The 17,690-nt window shown below is 40.2% G+C and overlaps 1 protein-coding gene across 1 annotated transcript in view; it reads left to right on the top strand.

The window, feature by feature from the left end:
• The window catches only part of GPC3 (glypican 3), a 459,461-nt gene that overhangs the window by 223,343 nt on the left and 218,428 nt on the right, over positions 1 to 17,690 (top strand). The window contains exon 3 of the mRNA XM_052663043.1: positions 9,501 to 10,195. Within this exon, the coding sequence (XP_052519003.1) occupies positions 9,501 to 10,195 (695 nt within the window). The remainder of the gene's footprint in view (positions 1 to 9,500; positions 10,196 to 17,690) is intronic.

Below are 17,690 nucleotides of genomic sequence, written 5' to 3'. Positions count from 1 at the left end.
ACTTTTCTTCCAAGAAGTAAGCGTCTTTTAATTTCATGGCTGCAATCACCATCTGCAGTGATTTTGGAGCCCCCCAAAATAAAGTCTGACACTGTTTCCACTGTTTCCCCATCTATTTGCCATGAAGTGATGGGACCAGATGCCATGCTCTTAGTTTTCTGAATGTTGAGCTTTAAGCCAGCTTTTTCACTCTCCTCTTTCACTTTCATCAAGAGGCTTTTTAGTTCCTCTTCACTTTCTGCCATAAGGGTGGTATCATCTGCATCTCTGAGGTTATTGATATTTCTCCTGGCAATCTTGATTCCAGCTTGTGCTTCTTCCAGCCCAGCGTTTCTCATGATGTACTCTGCATAGAATTTAAATAAGCAGGGTGACAATATACAGCCTTGACGTACTGCTTTTCCTGTTTGGAACCAGTCTGTTGTTTCCTATCCAGTTCTAACTGTTGCTTCCTGACTTGCGTATCAGTTTCTCAAGAGGCAGGTCAGCTGGTCTGGTATTCCCATCTCTCTCAGAATTTTCCACAGTTTATTGTGATCCACATAGTCAAAGGCTTTGGCATAGTCAATAAAGCAGAAATAGATGTTTTTCTGGAACTCTCTTGCTTTCTCGATGATCCAGCAGATGTTGGCAATTTGATCTCTGGTTCCTCTGCCTTTCTAAAACCAGCTTGAACATCTGGAAGTTCATGGTTGACGTATTGCTGAAGCCTGGCTTGGAGAATTTTAGCGTGTGAGATGAGTGCAATTGTGCGGTAGTTTGAGCATTCTGTGGCATTGCCTTTCTTTGGGATTGGAATGAAAACCGACCTTTTCCAGTCCTGTGGCCACTGCTGAGTTTTCCAAATTTGCTGGCATATTGAGGGCAGCACTTTCACAGCGTCATCTTATAATGCCTTTATCTGGTTTTGGTTTTAGGGTAATGACGATCTCATGAAATGAATTAGGAAATGTTCTCTCTGGTTGTATTTTCTGGAAGAGATTGTATAGAGTTGGTATTCTTTCTTCCTTAAATGTTTGATAGAATTCACCTGCGATACCCTCTGGACCTGCATTGCTTTTGGAAGTTTATTAATTGATCACTTAATTTCTCTGATGAAAAGAGAATAATTCAGTTTGCCTATTTGTCATTTTGTAAGTTTTGGTGGTTTTTGTCTTTTAAGCAATTGGTGGTACATTTTATCAAGTGTACCAAGTCCTGGGACATAGAGTTGTTCATAATATTCCTATATTATCCTATTAATATTCATATGATTATTAATAATGGCCCCTCTTTCATTTCTAATATTAATAAATTGTATCTTTTGTTTTATTCTTGATTAGCCTGACGAGATATTTTAAAATTTTGTTCATCTTTTCAAAGAACTAGCTTTTTGTTTCATTGGATTTATCTATTGATGTTTATTTTCAATTTCACTGAATTTTGCCCTAATTTTTATACTTTGTTTTCTTTTACTTGCTTTAGGTTTATATTGCTCTTAATTCTCTAGTTTTGTTTGGTGAAATCTTAACTTTATTGATCTGAGATCTTTTTTCCTTTTCTAATATAAGCATTCGATGCTACAAATTTCCCTCTAAACACTGCTTTTGATACCTCACACAAATTTCAGTAAGTTCAATGGTCATTTTCATTTAGTTAAACATTTTTTAAAATTTCTCTTAAGACTTTTTTTGTCCCATATGTTGTACTGAAATGTGTTGCTTAATTTGCAGAGGATTGGATATTGTCTTACCTTTCTGTTACTGACTTGTAATTTAAATTCATTGTGGGCTAAGAACATTATTTGTATGATTTCTGAGCTTTTAAATTTGTTAAGGTGTATTTTATGGCCAAGTGTTACGGTCTGTTTTGCTGAATGTTCAAAGTAAGCCTGAGAATGTATATTCTGCTGTTGATGGATGAATTATCCCATAAGTGTCGATTAGATCTAGTTCATTGATGATGCTAATCAGTTCAACCATGTCTTTAGTCAGTTTCTGCATGATGGATTTATTAGGTATTGATAGATGGGTGCTGATGTCTCCAACTATAATTGTGGGTTTGTATACATAAGAATTACATCTTTTTGGAGAATTGACCCTTCAGATTATGTGACACTCTTTTATTTCTGATAATATTCCTTCTTCCAAAGTGTGCTCTGAAACTAATTTGGCTATTCCAGTTTTTCCTGTCTAGTGTTAGTATGATATGTCTTTCTTCATCCCTTTATCTGTATCTTTATATTGAAGATGTATTGCCTTAGACAGTCTCTAGTTGGGTTTTATTTTTATGTTTATTCTGATCATCTCTTTTACTTTTTGTATTTAAACCATTCACATTTAAAGTGATTAGTGAGGTAATGTGTTAATATTCATCATTTTTAAATGCTTTTTGTTTACTGCACATGTTATTTGTTTTGGTCATTTTTAATCTTCCTCTCTTCTTTTGCCTTCTCAGGCTTTAACTGAAGCCTGAGAAAAATGATTCCATCTTTTTCTGTCCTTTTAGTATATCAATTATGCTTCATTTTGAGCATTTTCAGTGGTTCCTATCCAGTTTGCAATATTTTTTTAAACGACTTTAAGTCCACTTTCAAGTCTACACTAAATTGCTTCACTGGTAGTTGAGTGCCTTATAATATTCATTCTACTTGTCCATGTACTATAATCACCAATACGTTATTGCTGTTATTACTGTGAACCAAGTTATATGTTATATCATTTTTTAAAAAAAGGTTTTATTTTGCCCTTATGTATATGCCTTCTCTGATGCTCTTCCTTTCTTTATGTAGATCTGATTTTCTGGCCTATATACTTTTCTTGAAAAACATATTTTTTACATTTTTTTACAAGCCATGTCTACTGATGACAAATTTCTTCCATTCTTGTTTGTCTGAGAAAGTTTTTTTGTTTTCCTTTTTGATGGTACTTTTGCTGGAAAGAGAATTCTAGCTTGTTGTTTTTTCTTTTAATGCAAGATATTTCCTTTTCCTCTCTTCTTTTCTTGCATGATTTCTGATGAGATGTTCAACGTAATTCTTACACTGTTCCTCTATAGGGAAGATGTTTTTTTTTCTTCCTCTGGCTTCTTAGAAGATTTTCTCTTTGCCTTTGATTTTTTACCATTTGAATATGATATGCCTTAGAGCAGGTACTTTGGAATTTAACCTGCTTGTAATTCTCTGAGTTTCTCTGTGGATGGTATCCATTATAAATTTTGTGAAATTTTTGGTATCATTTCCTCAAATATTTCTTTTGCTCTCTTTTGTCTTTCTTCTCTTTCTAGAATTGCAATTATACATACTTTAGAGTTTTTGATTTGTCCCACAGTTCTTTGATGTTCCTTTATATGTCGTTTGTTTTTTTCTCTCCATATTTTCATTTGGGAAGTTTATATCACCATTTCTTTAAGCTCACTGGTTCTTTCCTTGGTCGTTTCTAGTATACTGATAAGCCCATGAAAGGCATACTTCATTTCTGTTTGTGTTTTTGATTGCTAGCATTTCCTTTTGATATTTATTGGCATTTCTGTCTCTGTATTTACATTATCCATATGTTCTTTTATGTTGTCCATATGTCTTGTATGTTAAGAGCTATTATATTAATGCTGCTGCTGCTGCTAAGTAACCTCAGTCATGTCCGACTCTGTGCGACCCCATAGATGGAAGCCCACCAGGCTCCTCTGTCCCTGGGATTCTCCAGGCAAGAAGACTGGAGTGTATTGCCATTTCCTTCTCCAATGCATGAAAGTGAAAAGTGAAGTCGCTCAGTTGTGTCCAACTCTCAGCGACCCCATGGACTGCAGCCTACCAGGTTCCTCCGTCCATGGGATTTCCCAGGCAAAAGTGCTGGAGTGGGGTGCCATTGCCTTCTCCAACATATTAATGCTAGGTATTCTAAGTTCTGTGTCTGGTATTTCGAAAATCTGTGCCATATCTGAGTGTGGTTATGATCATTGCTTTGTCTCTTTAGACTGTTTTTTTTGGGGTTTTTTTTTTTTTGCTTTTTGCATGGCTTATAATTGTTTGTTAAAAGCAGGATATGATATTGGGTAGTAGGAACTGAGGTAATTAGACTGTTAGTGCGAAGTTTTATGTTAATGTGATTTGAAGTTGGGCTATTTATTGTTTGCTGTAGTCATAGATGCCAGAGACTTTCATTTCCTCTGGTGTCTATTTTTTTTTTTCCAGCTATTTTTGGTGTATTTCTCTAAGAACTCCTTCTTAAATAGAATTTATGTCTTTCTGATGGTAAGGTATGGGGGGAGTTGAAGTGATGTATAATATTACAATTAATCAGCCTTTTAGTGGGCTTAAGTCCATGGACTGTAACCCTCATAATAATTTTCAGCCTTTTTTCCCTCCCTTTAGGTGTTACAGAAAGGCTAGAGGGGACTGGAGTTCTCTAACTGCACTTCTTCTAGGTTTATTCAGCTCTGGTAAAGTTATGTCCCTTGGAAAACAGGCATTTGTTATGGAGAATGCTTATGGTATATTTCTAAATTATTACTTTTCCTCTGCCAAAAAACAAGATTTTTCTTAGATCTTAACCATGAGAACTCTGTGTGTTTTCTTGAAGTAAATCCCATGGGAATGTGGGAGACCCAGAAAATTGGGTACCCAAGAGTTTTTAACTCTCAAGTCAGTTCCCGTTCAGCCTCTAGCAGTTTGTCTGAATTACTGTGTAAGTGTTCTGAGTAGTTGATGGCTTCAGTAGTGTCTGCTCCAGGTTAGCAGATCTCAGCCGTGGTTCTCTGTATTTGCCCTTCTTTGCAGATTTCAAGGTAGCAGTTTGCCCTGTGACCTCAGTTCCCTGAGGAGTCTAAGCATAATTGATTTTCAGTTTGTTCATTATTATCTTGTTGAGAACGGGAATGACAATTTATAATTTCCAAGCTCTTTACATGTTGTAGCCAAAACCAGAAGTCTCCCAATGTCCAGTTTTCAAGACTGGAGCATGTTGTGGAATTAGCAGGGATATTGGTGTTAAGAATGACTACATTTACATTTAAGCCATGGTATTCATCTAGCGATATTATCTTGTCTGAGTCACTTAATCTATCTGAACCTCAATATCCTCACCAGTCAAAATAGTTCTAAATACATAGGGTTGTGTTAAATTTAAATAAGAGAACATATGTGAGCAGGTTCATCATAGATCCTGGCATGCACTTTACAAGTATCTCATAAATGTCAGTTTTATTTTTACATTAAGGTACCTGTGTTTGAAAACCAAGACTGTTTGGAGTCCAACCCATTGTGTGACATTTATCCTAGAAATTTAAAAAGTTCTTATGAAGTCTTTGGCACTCTTAGAATGCTGGAAAAACTACCTTGAAAAAAGTAACTTGTCTCTATAAGACTGCTTTATTCTTAAGGCCTTGAAGAGAACCCAATGGTTTGGATTCCTCTCTCCAAACTGCAAGTATACTCTCCTTTAAAAAAAAGAAGTCTAGTCTTCTACTGAAAAGACCCTAGAAAGCACATTGGTTTTTGGTCTGGGTCTGAATAAAGAAACATCTGCACCAAGTACTAAGGACAGTCATTTTGCTCTGGTGATAGGATATACGTCCTGGGTTAATAGGGGAGAAGTTATTGATTCATTTAAAAAGAGGTGATAGTTTGATTGCACACTTTACATATCAAACCATATTGGAGAGTTGTATCCCTTTTGGAGGAACATAATTTAAGAAGGAAGTTGGTAACACTAAAGTGTGTCCAAAATGGGTGACCAGGTAGTGATAGGGGCATTAGTAAATCTAGAAACCTTGGTATATTTGGATGTGTATTAATTTATGAGATGTATTTATCTTTATCATCTGTCTTTCTATATATATTGTTAAAAAAAAGAGTGTTTTCTGTTTGGTGCCAAATTTTTCATAATATCTCTGATTTTACATTGTTCCAATTTTTCCTGGATATAATGCTTGACTTCTTCCCAGGAAAGAGACAGAGGAAAACTTCCCCTAGCATAAGTGTACATTATTATCTGACCAAAAAAAATCAGTGGGCTGGACATTTTTTGCAGTGATTCTAGCTCTTGGCTTCATTTCAGGAAACCTCAAGTTGCCAACTTCAAGCTGAGCATCACTTTTCACCTAGGGTTGGTTCCTATAAGTCCCCAAGGAGTCTTTGCTTGAGTAGTTATGGTTTAGGCTGTTGTCCTGTGATATAGAAATAAGGGGGTTGGGTAAAACCCAGAGATGTGCTAAGTGGATTCTGAGGTGTGAAAGTTGGAGCAGGGAGCACATGTGAGTTTGAGGTTGAATATGAACCCCTAGCCCTTTCCCCCTGCAATATGTGTTGTTGTTATTATTTCTGGAGAAGAGTTCATGATCTTTTCTAATTTTCTTTTGCTATTGATCCAGCAGTGCTAGTAACAGAAACTTAAAACAGTTATGGCATATAGTGTAGGAATTTCACTGTCATATATCTTGCACATTAGAGAATAAATGCACTGTGCCAAAGATGAAATTTGCCTTGTAGAGAATTCATTTTAGGGTAGCTTCAGTGACTGAGATCCACAGGGTAGCATCTCAGCAGCCATCTTCCTTCTCTGACCTTATGCAGCCCCAAGACAAAGGTGAAAAGACAATTGGCTTTAGCTGCAATTTCTCCCAGTACTTTTCCATTTGGAGAGGAGAAGCCGATAGAAATATAATGAGCTTAAAAATGAACTTGACTTTCAAAGACTTTCGAGAATGTGTGTGTTTGGCCATATGGCTGAGGGCAGCTAGAGTGAAACCATTGCTGGGAGACAGTAGTTTGAGTTGACTACTTCTGCTTTGCATGACTGTGGGAAAGTGCTTAAATTCTGCCTGCCTCAGTTTCATCATCTATAAAGTGGGGATTGCAGAACCAAACTCAGAAGATTGTGGTAAAAAAGTGGATATTGTAATATACTTGGAAATGCTTTGTAAATGCTATGCATGCGTTTTCAGTTGCTACAGTCGTGTCTGACTCTTTGCGACCCTAGGGAATGTAGCCTGCCATTCTCTCCGTCCATGGGATTCTCCAGACAAGAATACTCGTGGGTTGCCATCCCCTTCTTCAGGGGATCTTCCCAACCCAGGAATCGAAGCTGCATTTCCTGTCTCCTGTGACTCCTGCATTGCAGGTGGATTCTTTACCACTGAGCTACCAGGGAAGCCCCACTTATGAGGTATATAGTATAGCATTTAAGGGCTTCCCAGGTGGCACTGAGCCACCAGTAGTCATATATGGGTGTGAAAGCTGGACCATAAAGAAGGCTGAGCATTGAAGAATTGATGCTTTTGAACTGTGGCACTGAAGTAGACTCTTGAGAGTCCCTTGGACAGCAAGGAGATCCAGTCAGTCAATCCTGAAGGAAATCAACCCTGGATATTTATTGAAAGGACTGATGCTGAAGCTGAAGCTCCAATACTTTGGCCACCCATTGGGAAGAACTGACTCATTTGAAAAGACCCTGATGCTGGGAAAGATTGAAGGCAGGAGGAGAAGGGGACGACAGAGGATGAGATGGTTGGATGGCATCTCTGACTCGATGGACATGAGTTTGAGCAAGCTCCAGGAGTTGGTGATGGACAGGGGAGCCTGGTGTGCTACAGTCCATGGGGTCGCAAAGAGTTGGACATGACTGAGTGACTGAACAACAGCAGGTGGAGCTAGTGGTAAAGAATCTGCCTGCCAATGCAGAGTTCAATCCCCAGGTCGGAAAGATCCCCTGGAGTAGGAATGGCTACCCACTCCAGTATTCTTGCCTGGAGAGTCCCACAGACAGAGGAGCCTGGTGGGCTACAGTCCATGGGGTTGCAAAGAGTTGAGCATAACTGAAGCAACTTAGCATGCGCACACATACCTTATACTTTCAAGGCAAGGATAGTGTATTATTTATTTCCATCTACCTAGCATTTACATACCCCTAGTACCTAGCACAGAGTCTAGTATTAATAAAGGATTGGTAGCTAAAATTAATGAATAGTTTTAAATCTTCAAATTTCTGATGATTTTGAGGAATTAATTGACTGGTCCTTTGGATTGTATTAGAAAATCTCTTGAGTTCATTCAATGTTTAGATTCAAGGACTGAGATAGTGTATGAAGTTAAGAAGAGATTGTTATAGATAAGCTTTCCAAGAAGTTCTTAATATTCTAAACAACAAAAGTCACAAATGAACATTTAGCAATTGATGAAAATGAAGATTAACTTTCTCAAGCGGGCTTGGAAACCCAGTAGAATTGCTCTGGCATCTGCTCCACATTTCTGAGCGTGGTCATAAACCAAGGGAAGAATCTAGTATGCATGTTCTACTTTGTGAGGGATCTGGGGCAGATGGTGGTGGTACAACCTAGAGCTCACTTTTGCCACAGATGAGTGAGATGTTTGGCTAAGTGATCCCAAGGAGCAGTTGGAATGCAGTCTCTCTAGGTAGTCTGAAAATGGTAATAATTTGATTTTTCAAGGCTCCTGAAATGGCATCATTTCAGGGTACATCTGTTGTGGACCTCTGTTCTTTGGAAGGAAATGAAGGAAAGTGCTAAGTTAATTTTAAAAGTCTTGGGAAACTTGTTTATTTTTGTTTTTAAACTATGTCTTATTTCTTGAAAAATCTGTTATTGTTGTTTTCCTTTCTCGCATAAGAAATGCAGAACTCTGATTATTTGGGATAAATTGTGTTTAGAGGGCTTCAGATTGGAGAAAATGGGATGGTGACATTATTACTTTCTCTCTCAAACCAGTGACACTAATCAGGCCTTATGCCAAGGGTTAGGAGCAGCAGATGTAATCCTGAACCCACAGTCTCTGTAGAGTGGATAAGGCTTCCAAGCCATGTGGAAGCTGAACTTACCAAGGAAGCTTAGCTATTATCCTTCCAGATGTTCAGCTTGCAAATAGCAGAGGTGTTATTTTCAGTATCAAATGTATAGATAAGTACATGCCTTGTTTTTTTCATCCTGATACCGTTTAGGGGATAAATTCCATTTTCAGGTCTGGCAATCTGTCAGATAGCTCCGTTTAAAGTTATCTACCAAAATGATTAAATTGGTGATAGCTTTTATTCTTGGCTAAGAACTTGCCTTTCCTCCAGAGATGAACAGGCTTAAATCGTTATGAGTTTATATAGTATATGGTTGGTTGTCAAATATTTATCTTTGTCTAAAAATGAAATGTCTTGAAATACAATTTCTTTTTAACTGAATAAATCAATGAGAGAACTTCTCATTTAGCCATTTTTTAATCGCTATTTTTATGAGAGGCCAGAATGTTAACTGAATCCTGACTTTCGTCATTTGAAATATAATTTGTGTGTTTAAGAATTTATGTACACATCAAGGTTTGGACTTCATGTTCAGAAAGGAAAATTGATTTATAGGAACAAACAGCTGCAGGAGTTGAGGCAATTGCCAGAAGTAAACACGAGTCAATTATTTAAGGCAAATGGGACCTTAATCACCACAGCAATAGAGAAATCTCAAATTCAATTAAATACTGGACTTTCATGGTTTAATTTGTGGGCATTTCTATGTCTCTTATTTTACAGAGGCCTTTGAAATTGTTGTTCGCCACGCCAAGAACTACACCAATGCCATGTTCAAGAACAACTATCCGAGCCTGACCCCACAAGCTTTTGACTTTGTGGGTGAATTTTTCACTGATGTATCTCTCTACATCCTGGGTTCTGACATCAACGTGGACGACATGGTCAATGAATTGTTTGACAGCCTGTTTCCAGTCATCTATACCCAGCTAATGAACCCAGGCCTTCCAGAGTCCACCTTAGACATCAATGAGTGCCTCCGAGGGGCAAGGCGTGACCTGAAAGTATTTGGGAATTTCCCCAAGCTTATTATGACCCAGGTTTCCAAGTCACTGCAAGTCACTAGGATCTTCCTCCAGGCCCTGAATCTTGGAATTGAAGTGATCAACACAACCGATCACCTGAAGTTCAGTAAGGACTGTGGCCGAATGCTCACGAGGATGTGGTACTGCTCTTACTGCCAGGGACTGATGATGGTGAAGCCATGTGGTGGCTACTGCAATGTGGTCATGCAGGGCTGTATGGCAGGTGTGGTGGAGATTGACAAGTACTGGAGAGAATACATCCTGTCTCTGGAAGAACTGGTGAACGGCATGTACAGAATCTATGACATGGAGAATGTACTGCTTGGTCTCTTCTCTACGATCCATGACTCCATCCAGTATGTCCAGAAGAACGGAGGAAAGCTCACCACCACGGTGAGTACCATTCTACCATTTTCCAAGGAATTGGATTCTATTGGGGGTGTGATGGCATGGCCAGTAGAGGTGCCGATGGAGAGAACTAAGAAAAATATGGGCAGGGATGATAGAGGGCCTGAATGTCATCACAAAGCTGGGCAGTGCATTAAATCCACAGGTTATGGAGTCCAAAGCCTGGCTTTGCATTTTAGCTCCATCTACTTTCTTGTTATCGGACCTTGGTCATGAGGCTCTGTATGAGCCTCATCTTGCTGATCGATAAAATAAGGATTAAAAAGAATACCTTCTTCATTGGGAGTAACATGGGTTACAGTTCTTCAGTAATTATTAGTTATTATTGCCACTGCTGTTAGTTAACACAACATTCTTGACAACCCTGTGAGGTATGAGCTATTATCTCCATTTTGTAAGCGAGGGAACTGAAGCTCAGGGAAACTGCAACTTGACCAGGGGCACCCAGCTATAGTTAATGAAAGAGCCATGATTCACAAATTGGTCAGGTGCCTTTTAATTAGGTTATCACCAGTTTCACTGATTCTGATTTCACTCTTGTGCTCTTAATCACATTACTATTTTGAGTAGCGGAGAAGGCAATGGCACCCCACTCCAGTACTCTTGCCTGGGAAATCCCATGGATTGAGGAGCCTGGTGGGCTTCCGTCTGTGGGGTCATACAGAGTCGGACATGACTGAAGCGACTTAGCAGCAGCAGCATTTTGAGTAGTTGATTTGCGATGTTAGTTTTGATTTACATTTTGAGTAGTGACTTTGAAAGTAGGAAACCCAGCTAGAACCCACTAACTAAAGCTACAAATGAATGAGGCAAAACATTCATATTTTCCAACAGTTGTTTTTGCAGCCTTGATTTATACCAGTGTAAGCCTGATGGTATTTGTATTGGGGTGGGACAGTTGTGTGAGGGAGCAGCTTGCTTGGTTTCAGTCAAACATTATTAGTTACACATTGTACCTCCTAAGCTAGGATGCACACATTCAGAACCACAGGAGCACACACTTTTCAATACAGAAAAGAACATAGAGCCAAGAGCTATCAGTTAGATCTCACTAAGGTTATAATGACTGATTCCTGAATGTTGCCAGCTTTGTTGAAGGAGATGGCAGAATCATCTAATACACCAGCCTTGTTGGGATCCTACCACATTTGAAGTGCTCTGCTGACCAGTTTACATAAAATTATGTCACAGTAATCTATGGGATAGATCCTAATATTATCCCCATTTTACACAGGAGTAAATGAAGCCAGCTTCAGAGCTGGCTTGAGTAAAATAAAAATAACTAAGGTCATGGCATCTGGGGCCATTACTTCATGGCAAATAGAAGGGGAAAAGGTAGAAGTAGTGACAGATTTCCTCTTCTTGGGCTCCAAAATCACTGCGGACGGTGACTGTAGCCATGAAATCAGAAGATGATTGCTTCTTGGCAGGAAAGCTATGACAAACCTAGACAGTGTGTTGAAAAGCAGAGACATTACTGTGCTGACAAAGGTCCGTATAGTCAAGGCTATGATCTTTCCAGTGATCACGAATGATTGTGAGAGCTGGACTGTAAAGAAGGCAGAATGCTGAGGAATTGATGCCTTCTGTGGTGCTGGAGGAGACTCCTGAAAGTCCCTTGAACAGCAAGGAGTTCAAACCAGTCAATCTTAAGAGAGATCAGCCCTGAATATTCACTGGAGGGACTGATGCTGAAGCTGAAGCTCTAGTATTGTGGCCATCTGACACTCACAGGTGACTCATTGGAAAAGTCCCTGATGCTGGGAAAGATTAAGGGCAGAAGGAGAAGAGGGCATCAGAGGATGAGATGGCTGGACGACATCACCGATGTGCTGAATGTGAACTGGGGCAAACTCCAGGAGATGGTGAGGGACAAGGAGGCCTGGCGTACTGCAGTCCATGGGGTTGCAAAGAGTCAGACACAGCAACAAGATGAAGCTTAGTGGCTCAGCTGGCAAAGAATCGGCCTGCAGTGCGGGAGACCTGGGTTTGATCCCTGGGTTGGGAGGATCCCCTGGAGAAGGGAAAGGCTACCCACTCCAGTATTCTGGCCTGGAGAATTCCATGGACTGTATAGTCCATGGGGCACAAAGAGTCAGACACGACTGAGTGACTTTCACTTCACTTCACAGAGCCTAAATACCTTGCCCAGACATCAAAGCTAGTTAAATGGCAGTGGGGAAACTGGGATTCCAACCCTGGCTTGTTGCCTTGCTTGATTCATGCTCTTACCTTCTATACAGTGTAGTTGCTGTGTACTCTGAACCATCGCTTACCCAGAATGTGGAGGGCAGATTGGGCCATTTAGCCCTGTCTTTAAGCTCTGCAAGTACGAAATGATAGAGGTAATTGGTTTCTTTGGTGAATTAAACGAGAAAGGAGAACAAAAAATGATGCAACCCACAGGATGGCTACTCACGGAGCTGCTCTAATTGTCCCATTCAGAATGTTAGCCATTTAAAACACATTTGCTGAGAAAATATTTTATAGTAAAATGAACAGAAATGTCCTAACGATAGTGTTCTTCAGTGGTTAATTATTCCTCTGATTGCTTTATAATTCGAGGCCAGATTCTTGGGCCTTAAACAAAAGTAAATCTCAGAGAACTAGAAAAATGAAAAGCCAGTGCATTCATATGTTCATTTCACCTGATGTTCGTTGAGGGCCCTCTATGTGTCCAACACAAAGCGAGAGTGCCAGGGGTGTGGAAATGTCTTCAATAAGAGAAAAACAAGAAGATAACATTAAAGACAGAATATGGGAGTGTTTAAAGTTTGCCTCTGATATTGGTCACTTGACAGCAACATTTTGAAAACTGATATTGGTCACTTTGACAACAACATTTTGAAAAACATGTTTTCTCCTCTGGTTATTTTCAACACAGAAAAATAGAGTGGGGGAGCTGGTAGTGGATTGAGTCCACTATTTTGATCAGGCTCTAGAAATGAAAGTTTATTTAGTGAATATTTCTTAAGCATTTGCTCTATTCATGGCACTTTGCCAGGTGCTGGGTACTCAGTTGCCCCAGACATAGTTCTTAAGTCTTTAAAAGGTCAGTTTAGCTTTGTTGACAGACAGATGTGTAACTGAATAATTTTCAGCACAGTGAACATCTCACTACAATGTGAATGTTAGAAGGCCTGAAAGAGATTACCTAGTCCAGTCCCTTTGATTTACAAATGAAAAAATAAAGTTCAGAGAGGCTTGCCCACAGTTGTATAGTTAGTGGAAGAGCCAGAAGTAGGGCCCAAGGTCTGCTGCTGCTACAGTCGAGCACTCTTACCACCACACTGATCTGTCTCCCATAAGACCCTCCCAAATTTTCACTCAAAAAGCTCCATTAGGATTCTGCAAAGACATCATGAACTTAAATTGAACAGCTATTTTGGGGGTGCCAAACCTGCTGTGTGTTAGGTGTACGTGGGCCCGTCTGTGTGTGTGTGTGCACACACACAGAGGGAGTACATTTCATGCCATTATCATTCAGGAAGAAAAGCCTTGGCTGTCAAGAGGTGCTCAGTGATGCAGTCAGGCCCTTTCTGTTTTGGCCATTAAGGGCCTGATTGCTCCCAGCTCCCAGCTGGTTATGAGAGCGTGAAGTCTGTCTTCCCCAGGGAATGCATAAACTAGAACAGAAAGCGTATGTAAACTCTGCCTTGTTACTGGTTTATGATTGCCAGCTCTAAGTAATGTATACCAAATGGTGGGGGTGGGGAATCATTGCCCAGGTGTGATCCAGCTATACTCTGTATGCCCCATCAAGGGGCCAGGTCATTTATGGGTGGTGAGGGGAAGTGAGGGCTAGGTGGATTACAGAACCCTATTCCTGTTAACAAAACCACAAAGTGCCCCCAAGCCTAAGCTGCTTGAAAACTAAAGCATTAATGAGATTCTGCTGCGGCACCTTCACCTTCCGGTTGTGATCAAATGTGAGACCCAGCCAGTTAGTCCTGATTGAGGTTAAGTTATGATGAGAGACCTCTTTGAAAATCAGCTCTTCCAGACCTCTGTTAGGACAGCATTTTTAGCTAGCTCTAAGCTATGCATGAAGTCTGCCATGGGCTTACCCAGTGGCTCTGCGGTGAAGAATCCACCTACAATGCAGGAGCCATGAAGTCTGCCAAGCAGGGACTTTGCTCATCTATCCCAGATCATGAAGGACATTTTGGTCTTATCTAAGTGAGTGGGGCACTGTGAATTTTTTAATAATTATGGCCTATTAGTGTTTTAGTTTTCCCTAAGATATTTTTCCATTCTTCAGACTACCAAATGAAGACATGTGAGTAAATGTTAGGATGTTGTTCCTTGCTGCACTCCTAGAGGTGGTAAGCATGTGGTTCTCAAAGTTGACTCATCACCACAATCATCTAGGGAACTCATTAAACAGATTCCTGGAGCCCCTCCCCCTGCCCTGGGGATTCTGATGCCATAGTCTGTGCCAGAGAATTTGTCACTTAAAAAGTACTCCATTTGATTCTGATACTTCCTTGGAAGCAAATCCAGCCACTTTGTTTAGAAGATAAGGCCCAGAGGTTGGAAGTGAATGACAATGGCAAAGCTGTGAGCACATCTATCAAATGGGGCTGATATATGGGAATGCATTGAAATGATAGGTTCAAAGTACCTGGCAGAGTTCGAGGCACACGGCCAGTATTAACTAAGCCGCAGTGCAGTACTCTTTCTACAACGTGTTTCTAAGTGCCAAATGGATAATGAGCTTTTCTTAAACTTGTTTTTAAGTGCCAGGAGGTTTCATGTTATTTTAACCCAAAGAAGTGAATAAAAATACCAGTATTTTATTGTGTGTTTATGTGTGAGAGAGAGAGAGAATGAGAGCAGAGGTGAGAGGAAGGTAAGGAAAGAGAAAAGTTTTACTGAAAAGTATTAATGATGGGAATGTAAATAGATCCATCTTGGTTCTTCATCTACATTTGTGAACAAGGTTAAATATCATGGTCCCAAGTGAGTACTGAGTAGATCTTTAATAGTATTGAGGCATCCTTTGGGTAGTATTGAGAGTATGATTTTTAAATTTATCAGCACATTATTGAATTCCATACCTTATGGATGTGCTCAGTCCTTCAGCTGTATCTGATTCTTGGCGACCCCATTGACAGGATTCTCCAGGCAAGAATATTGGAGCAGGTTGCCATTCCCTTCTCCAGGGGATCTACCTGACCTAGGGATTGAACCCGGGTTTCCTGCATTGCAGGCAGATTCTTTACTGTCTGAGCCACCAGGGAAGCCCAATAATCAGCATGTTGGATGTTTATTACTAATTCAGAAATTTTCCCAAGAATCTCTATGATTGTACTTACTTTCTTTACCCCCCTAAATTGCTCATATGTCCTCAACATGGCTGTTTGCACTTTTATTTTTCCATTTTTACTTATGTACTTTCTTTATTGATTCATTTCAGAGTTTCTCAGCATTAGTGTTTCCTCTCCCACAATTTCATTACTTGACTAGTTATGTGCTTCATTGAATGTTGTCCAAAACTGCGACCTTTTATACCTTCTTTGTTTCTCCCCTTCTTTCCTCACTTCAGTTCACTCGCTCAGTCATGTCCAACTCCTTGTGACCCCATGGACTCTTCCCTGTCCATCACCAACTCCTGGAGCTTGCTCAAATGCATGTCCATCAAGTCAGTCATGCCATCCAACCATCTCATCCTCTGTCAGCCCTTTCCCCTCCCAGCATCAATCTTTCCCAGCATCAGGGTCTTTTCAAATGAGTCAGTTCTTACCAACAGGTGGCTGAAGTATTGGAGCTTCAGCATCCGTCCTTTCAATGAATATTCAGGACTGATTTCCTTTAGGATGGATTGGTTTGATCTTGCTGTCCAAGGGACTCTCAAGAGTCTTCTCCAACACCACAGCTCAAAAGTATCAATTCTTCAGCACTCAGCTTTCTTTACGGTACAACTCTCACATCCATACGTGGCTGCTGGAAAAACCATAGCCTTGACTAGACGGACCTTTGTCAGCAAAGTAATGTCTCTGCTTTTTAATATGCTGTCTAGGTTGGTCATAGCTTTTCTTCCAGGGAGCAAGCATCTTTTAATTTCAAGGCTGCAGTCACCATCTGCAGTGATTTTGGAGCACCCCCAAAATAAAGTCTATCACTGTTTCCATTTTTTCCCATCTATTTGCCATGAAGTGATGTGACCAGATGCCACGATCTTAAGTCACTCAGTCGTGTCCGACTCTTTGCAACCCCATGGACTGTAGCCCACCAGGCTCCTCCATCCATGGGATTCTCCAGGCAAGAATACTGGAGTGGGTTGCCATTTCCTTCTCCAGGGGATCTTCCTGACCCAGGGATCGAACCCAGGTCTCCCGCATTAGAGGCAGACGCTTTAACCTCTGAGCCACCAGGGAAGCCCTGTTGAGCATTAAGCCAGCTTTTTCACTCTCCTCTTTCACTTTCATTAAGAGGCTCTTTAGTTCCTCTTCGCTTTCTGCCATAAGGGTGGTGTCATCTGCATATCTGAGGTTATTGATATTTCTCCCAGCAACCTTGATTCGGGCTTGTGCTTCATCCAGCCTGGCATTTCGCATGACATACTCTGCATATAAGTTTAATAAGCAAGGTGACAATATACAGCCTTGATGTACTCTTTATCAATTTGGAACCAGTCTTTCCTCACTATGATATTCATTTTAGCACTGTCTGAAATAGCATTCTTCTCAGGGAACATTTAGTGAGTGTCCAATTGTGGAGCCACTAACAGACAAGGAGGTGCAAGAAGTGGCTGGAAAGATGACCGTGACCGTTGCTGTCCTCAGAAATCATTTGGCCAGGAGGTAGCAGAGCTGGGATTCAAAGCTGGATCTGTCAGACTCCAAAGCACATGCTTCTCACAATTTCTCTACATTGCTCTTTCAAATAGGTTCACTCTCTTCTCACCAGAATTTTTATTCCTTTACCACAGGCTATGTGCGTCTTGATTATCTTGTTTAATATCCTGTATTACTCTCTACTATTTTTACAGCTGCACAATCAGTTTGTGAATTCATTCTCCCTCCTTGGAGATTTCTCCTATAGTATTCCTCAATCAAGTACTACAAAACATGAGCTTTTTTGTCTTTGTAACATTTAAAGGCACAGAATAGTTTCTAGGGGAAGAATGAATGTTTTTGTAGGTGATGGAAGACCCAATCACATGGTGAAATGACTTTGCCTAAAATCTGTATGCACTGTGCCGACAATGAGGTATAGATTATTTTGCTGCTGCAGTGTTTGGAGTCTGTCTGTTGGATCAACATACAGTTTTTAATGCATTTGTCTTTGATTCTGGACCTCAGTACACCCAGATCTCCATTATGGAGTCTCCTTAATATTAGTAACACTGCCTACTGAGTACCTAACATATTCCAGTATTCAGGTACATCCATTTTCTTTGGTAGAATTTCTGAAGATAGCTTCAGTGAAGTCAGTATTTATTTATGTGTGCTAGGAAGCTCTGGGGAAGATTCTC

This window comes from Budorcas taxicolor, chromosome X (assembly GCF_023091745.1).
Source record: "Budorcas taxicolor isolate Tak-1 chromosome X, Takin1.1, whole genome shotgun sequence".
NCBI classification, from domain to species: domain Eukaryota; kingdom Metazoa; phylum Chordata; class Mammalia; order Artiodactyla; family Bovidae; genus Budorcas; species Budorcas taxicolor.
The sequence above is the reverse complement of the archived record's forward strand: the minus strand, read 5'-3'. Positions and strand labels throughout refer to the sequence as shown.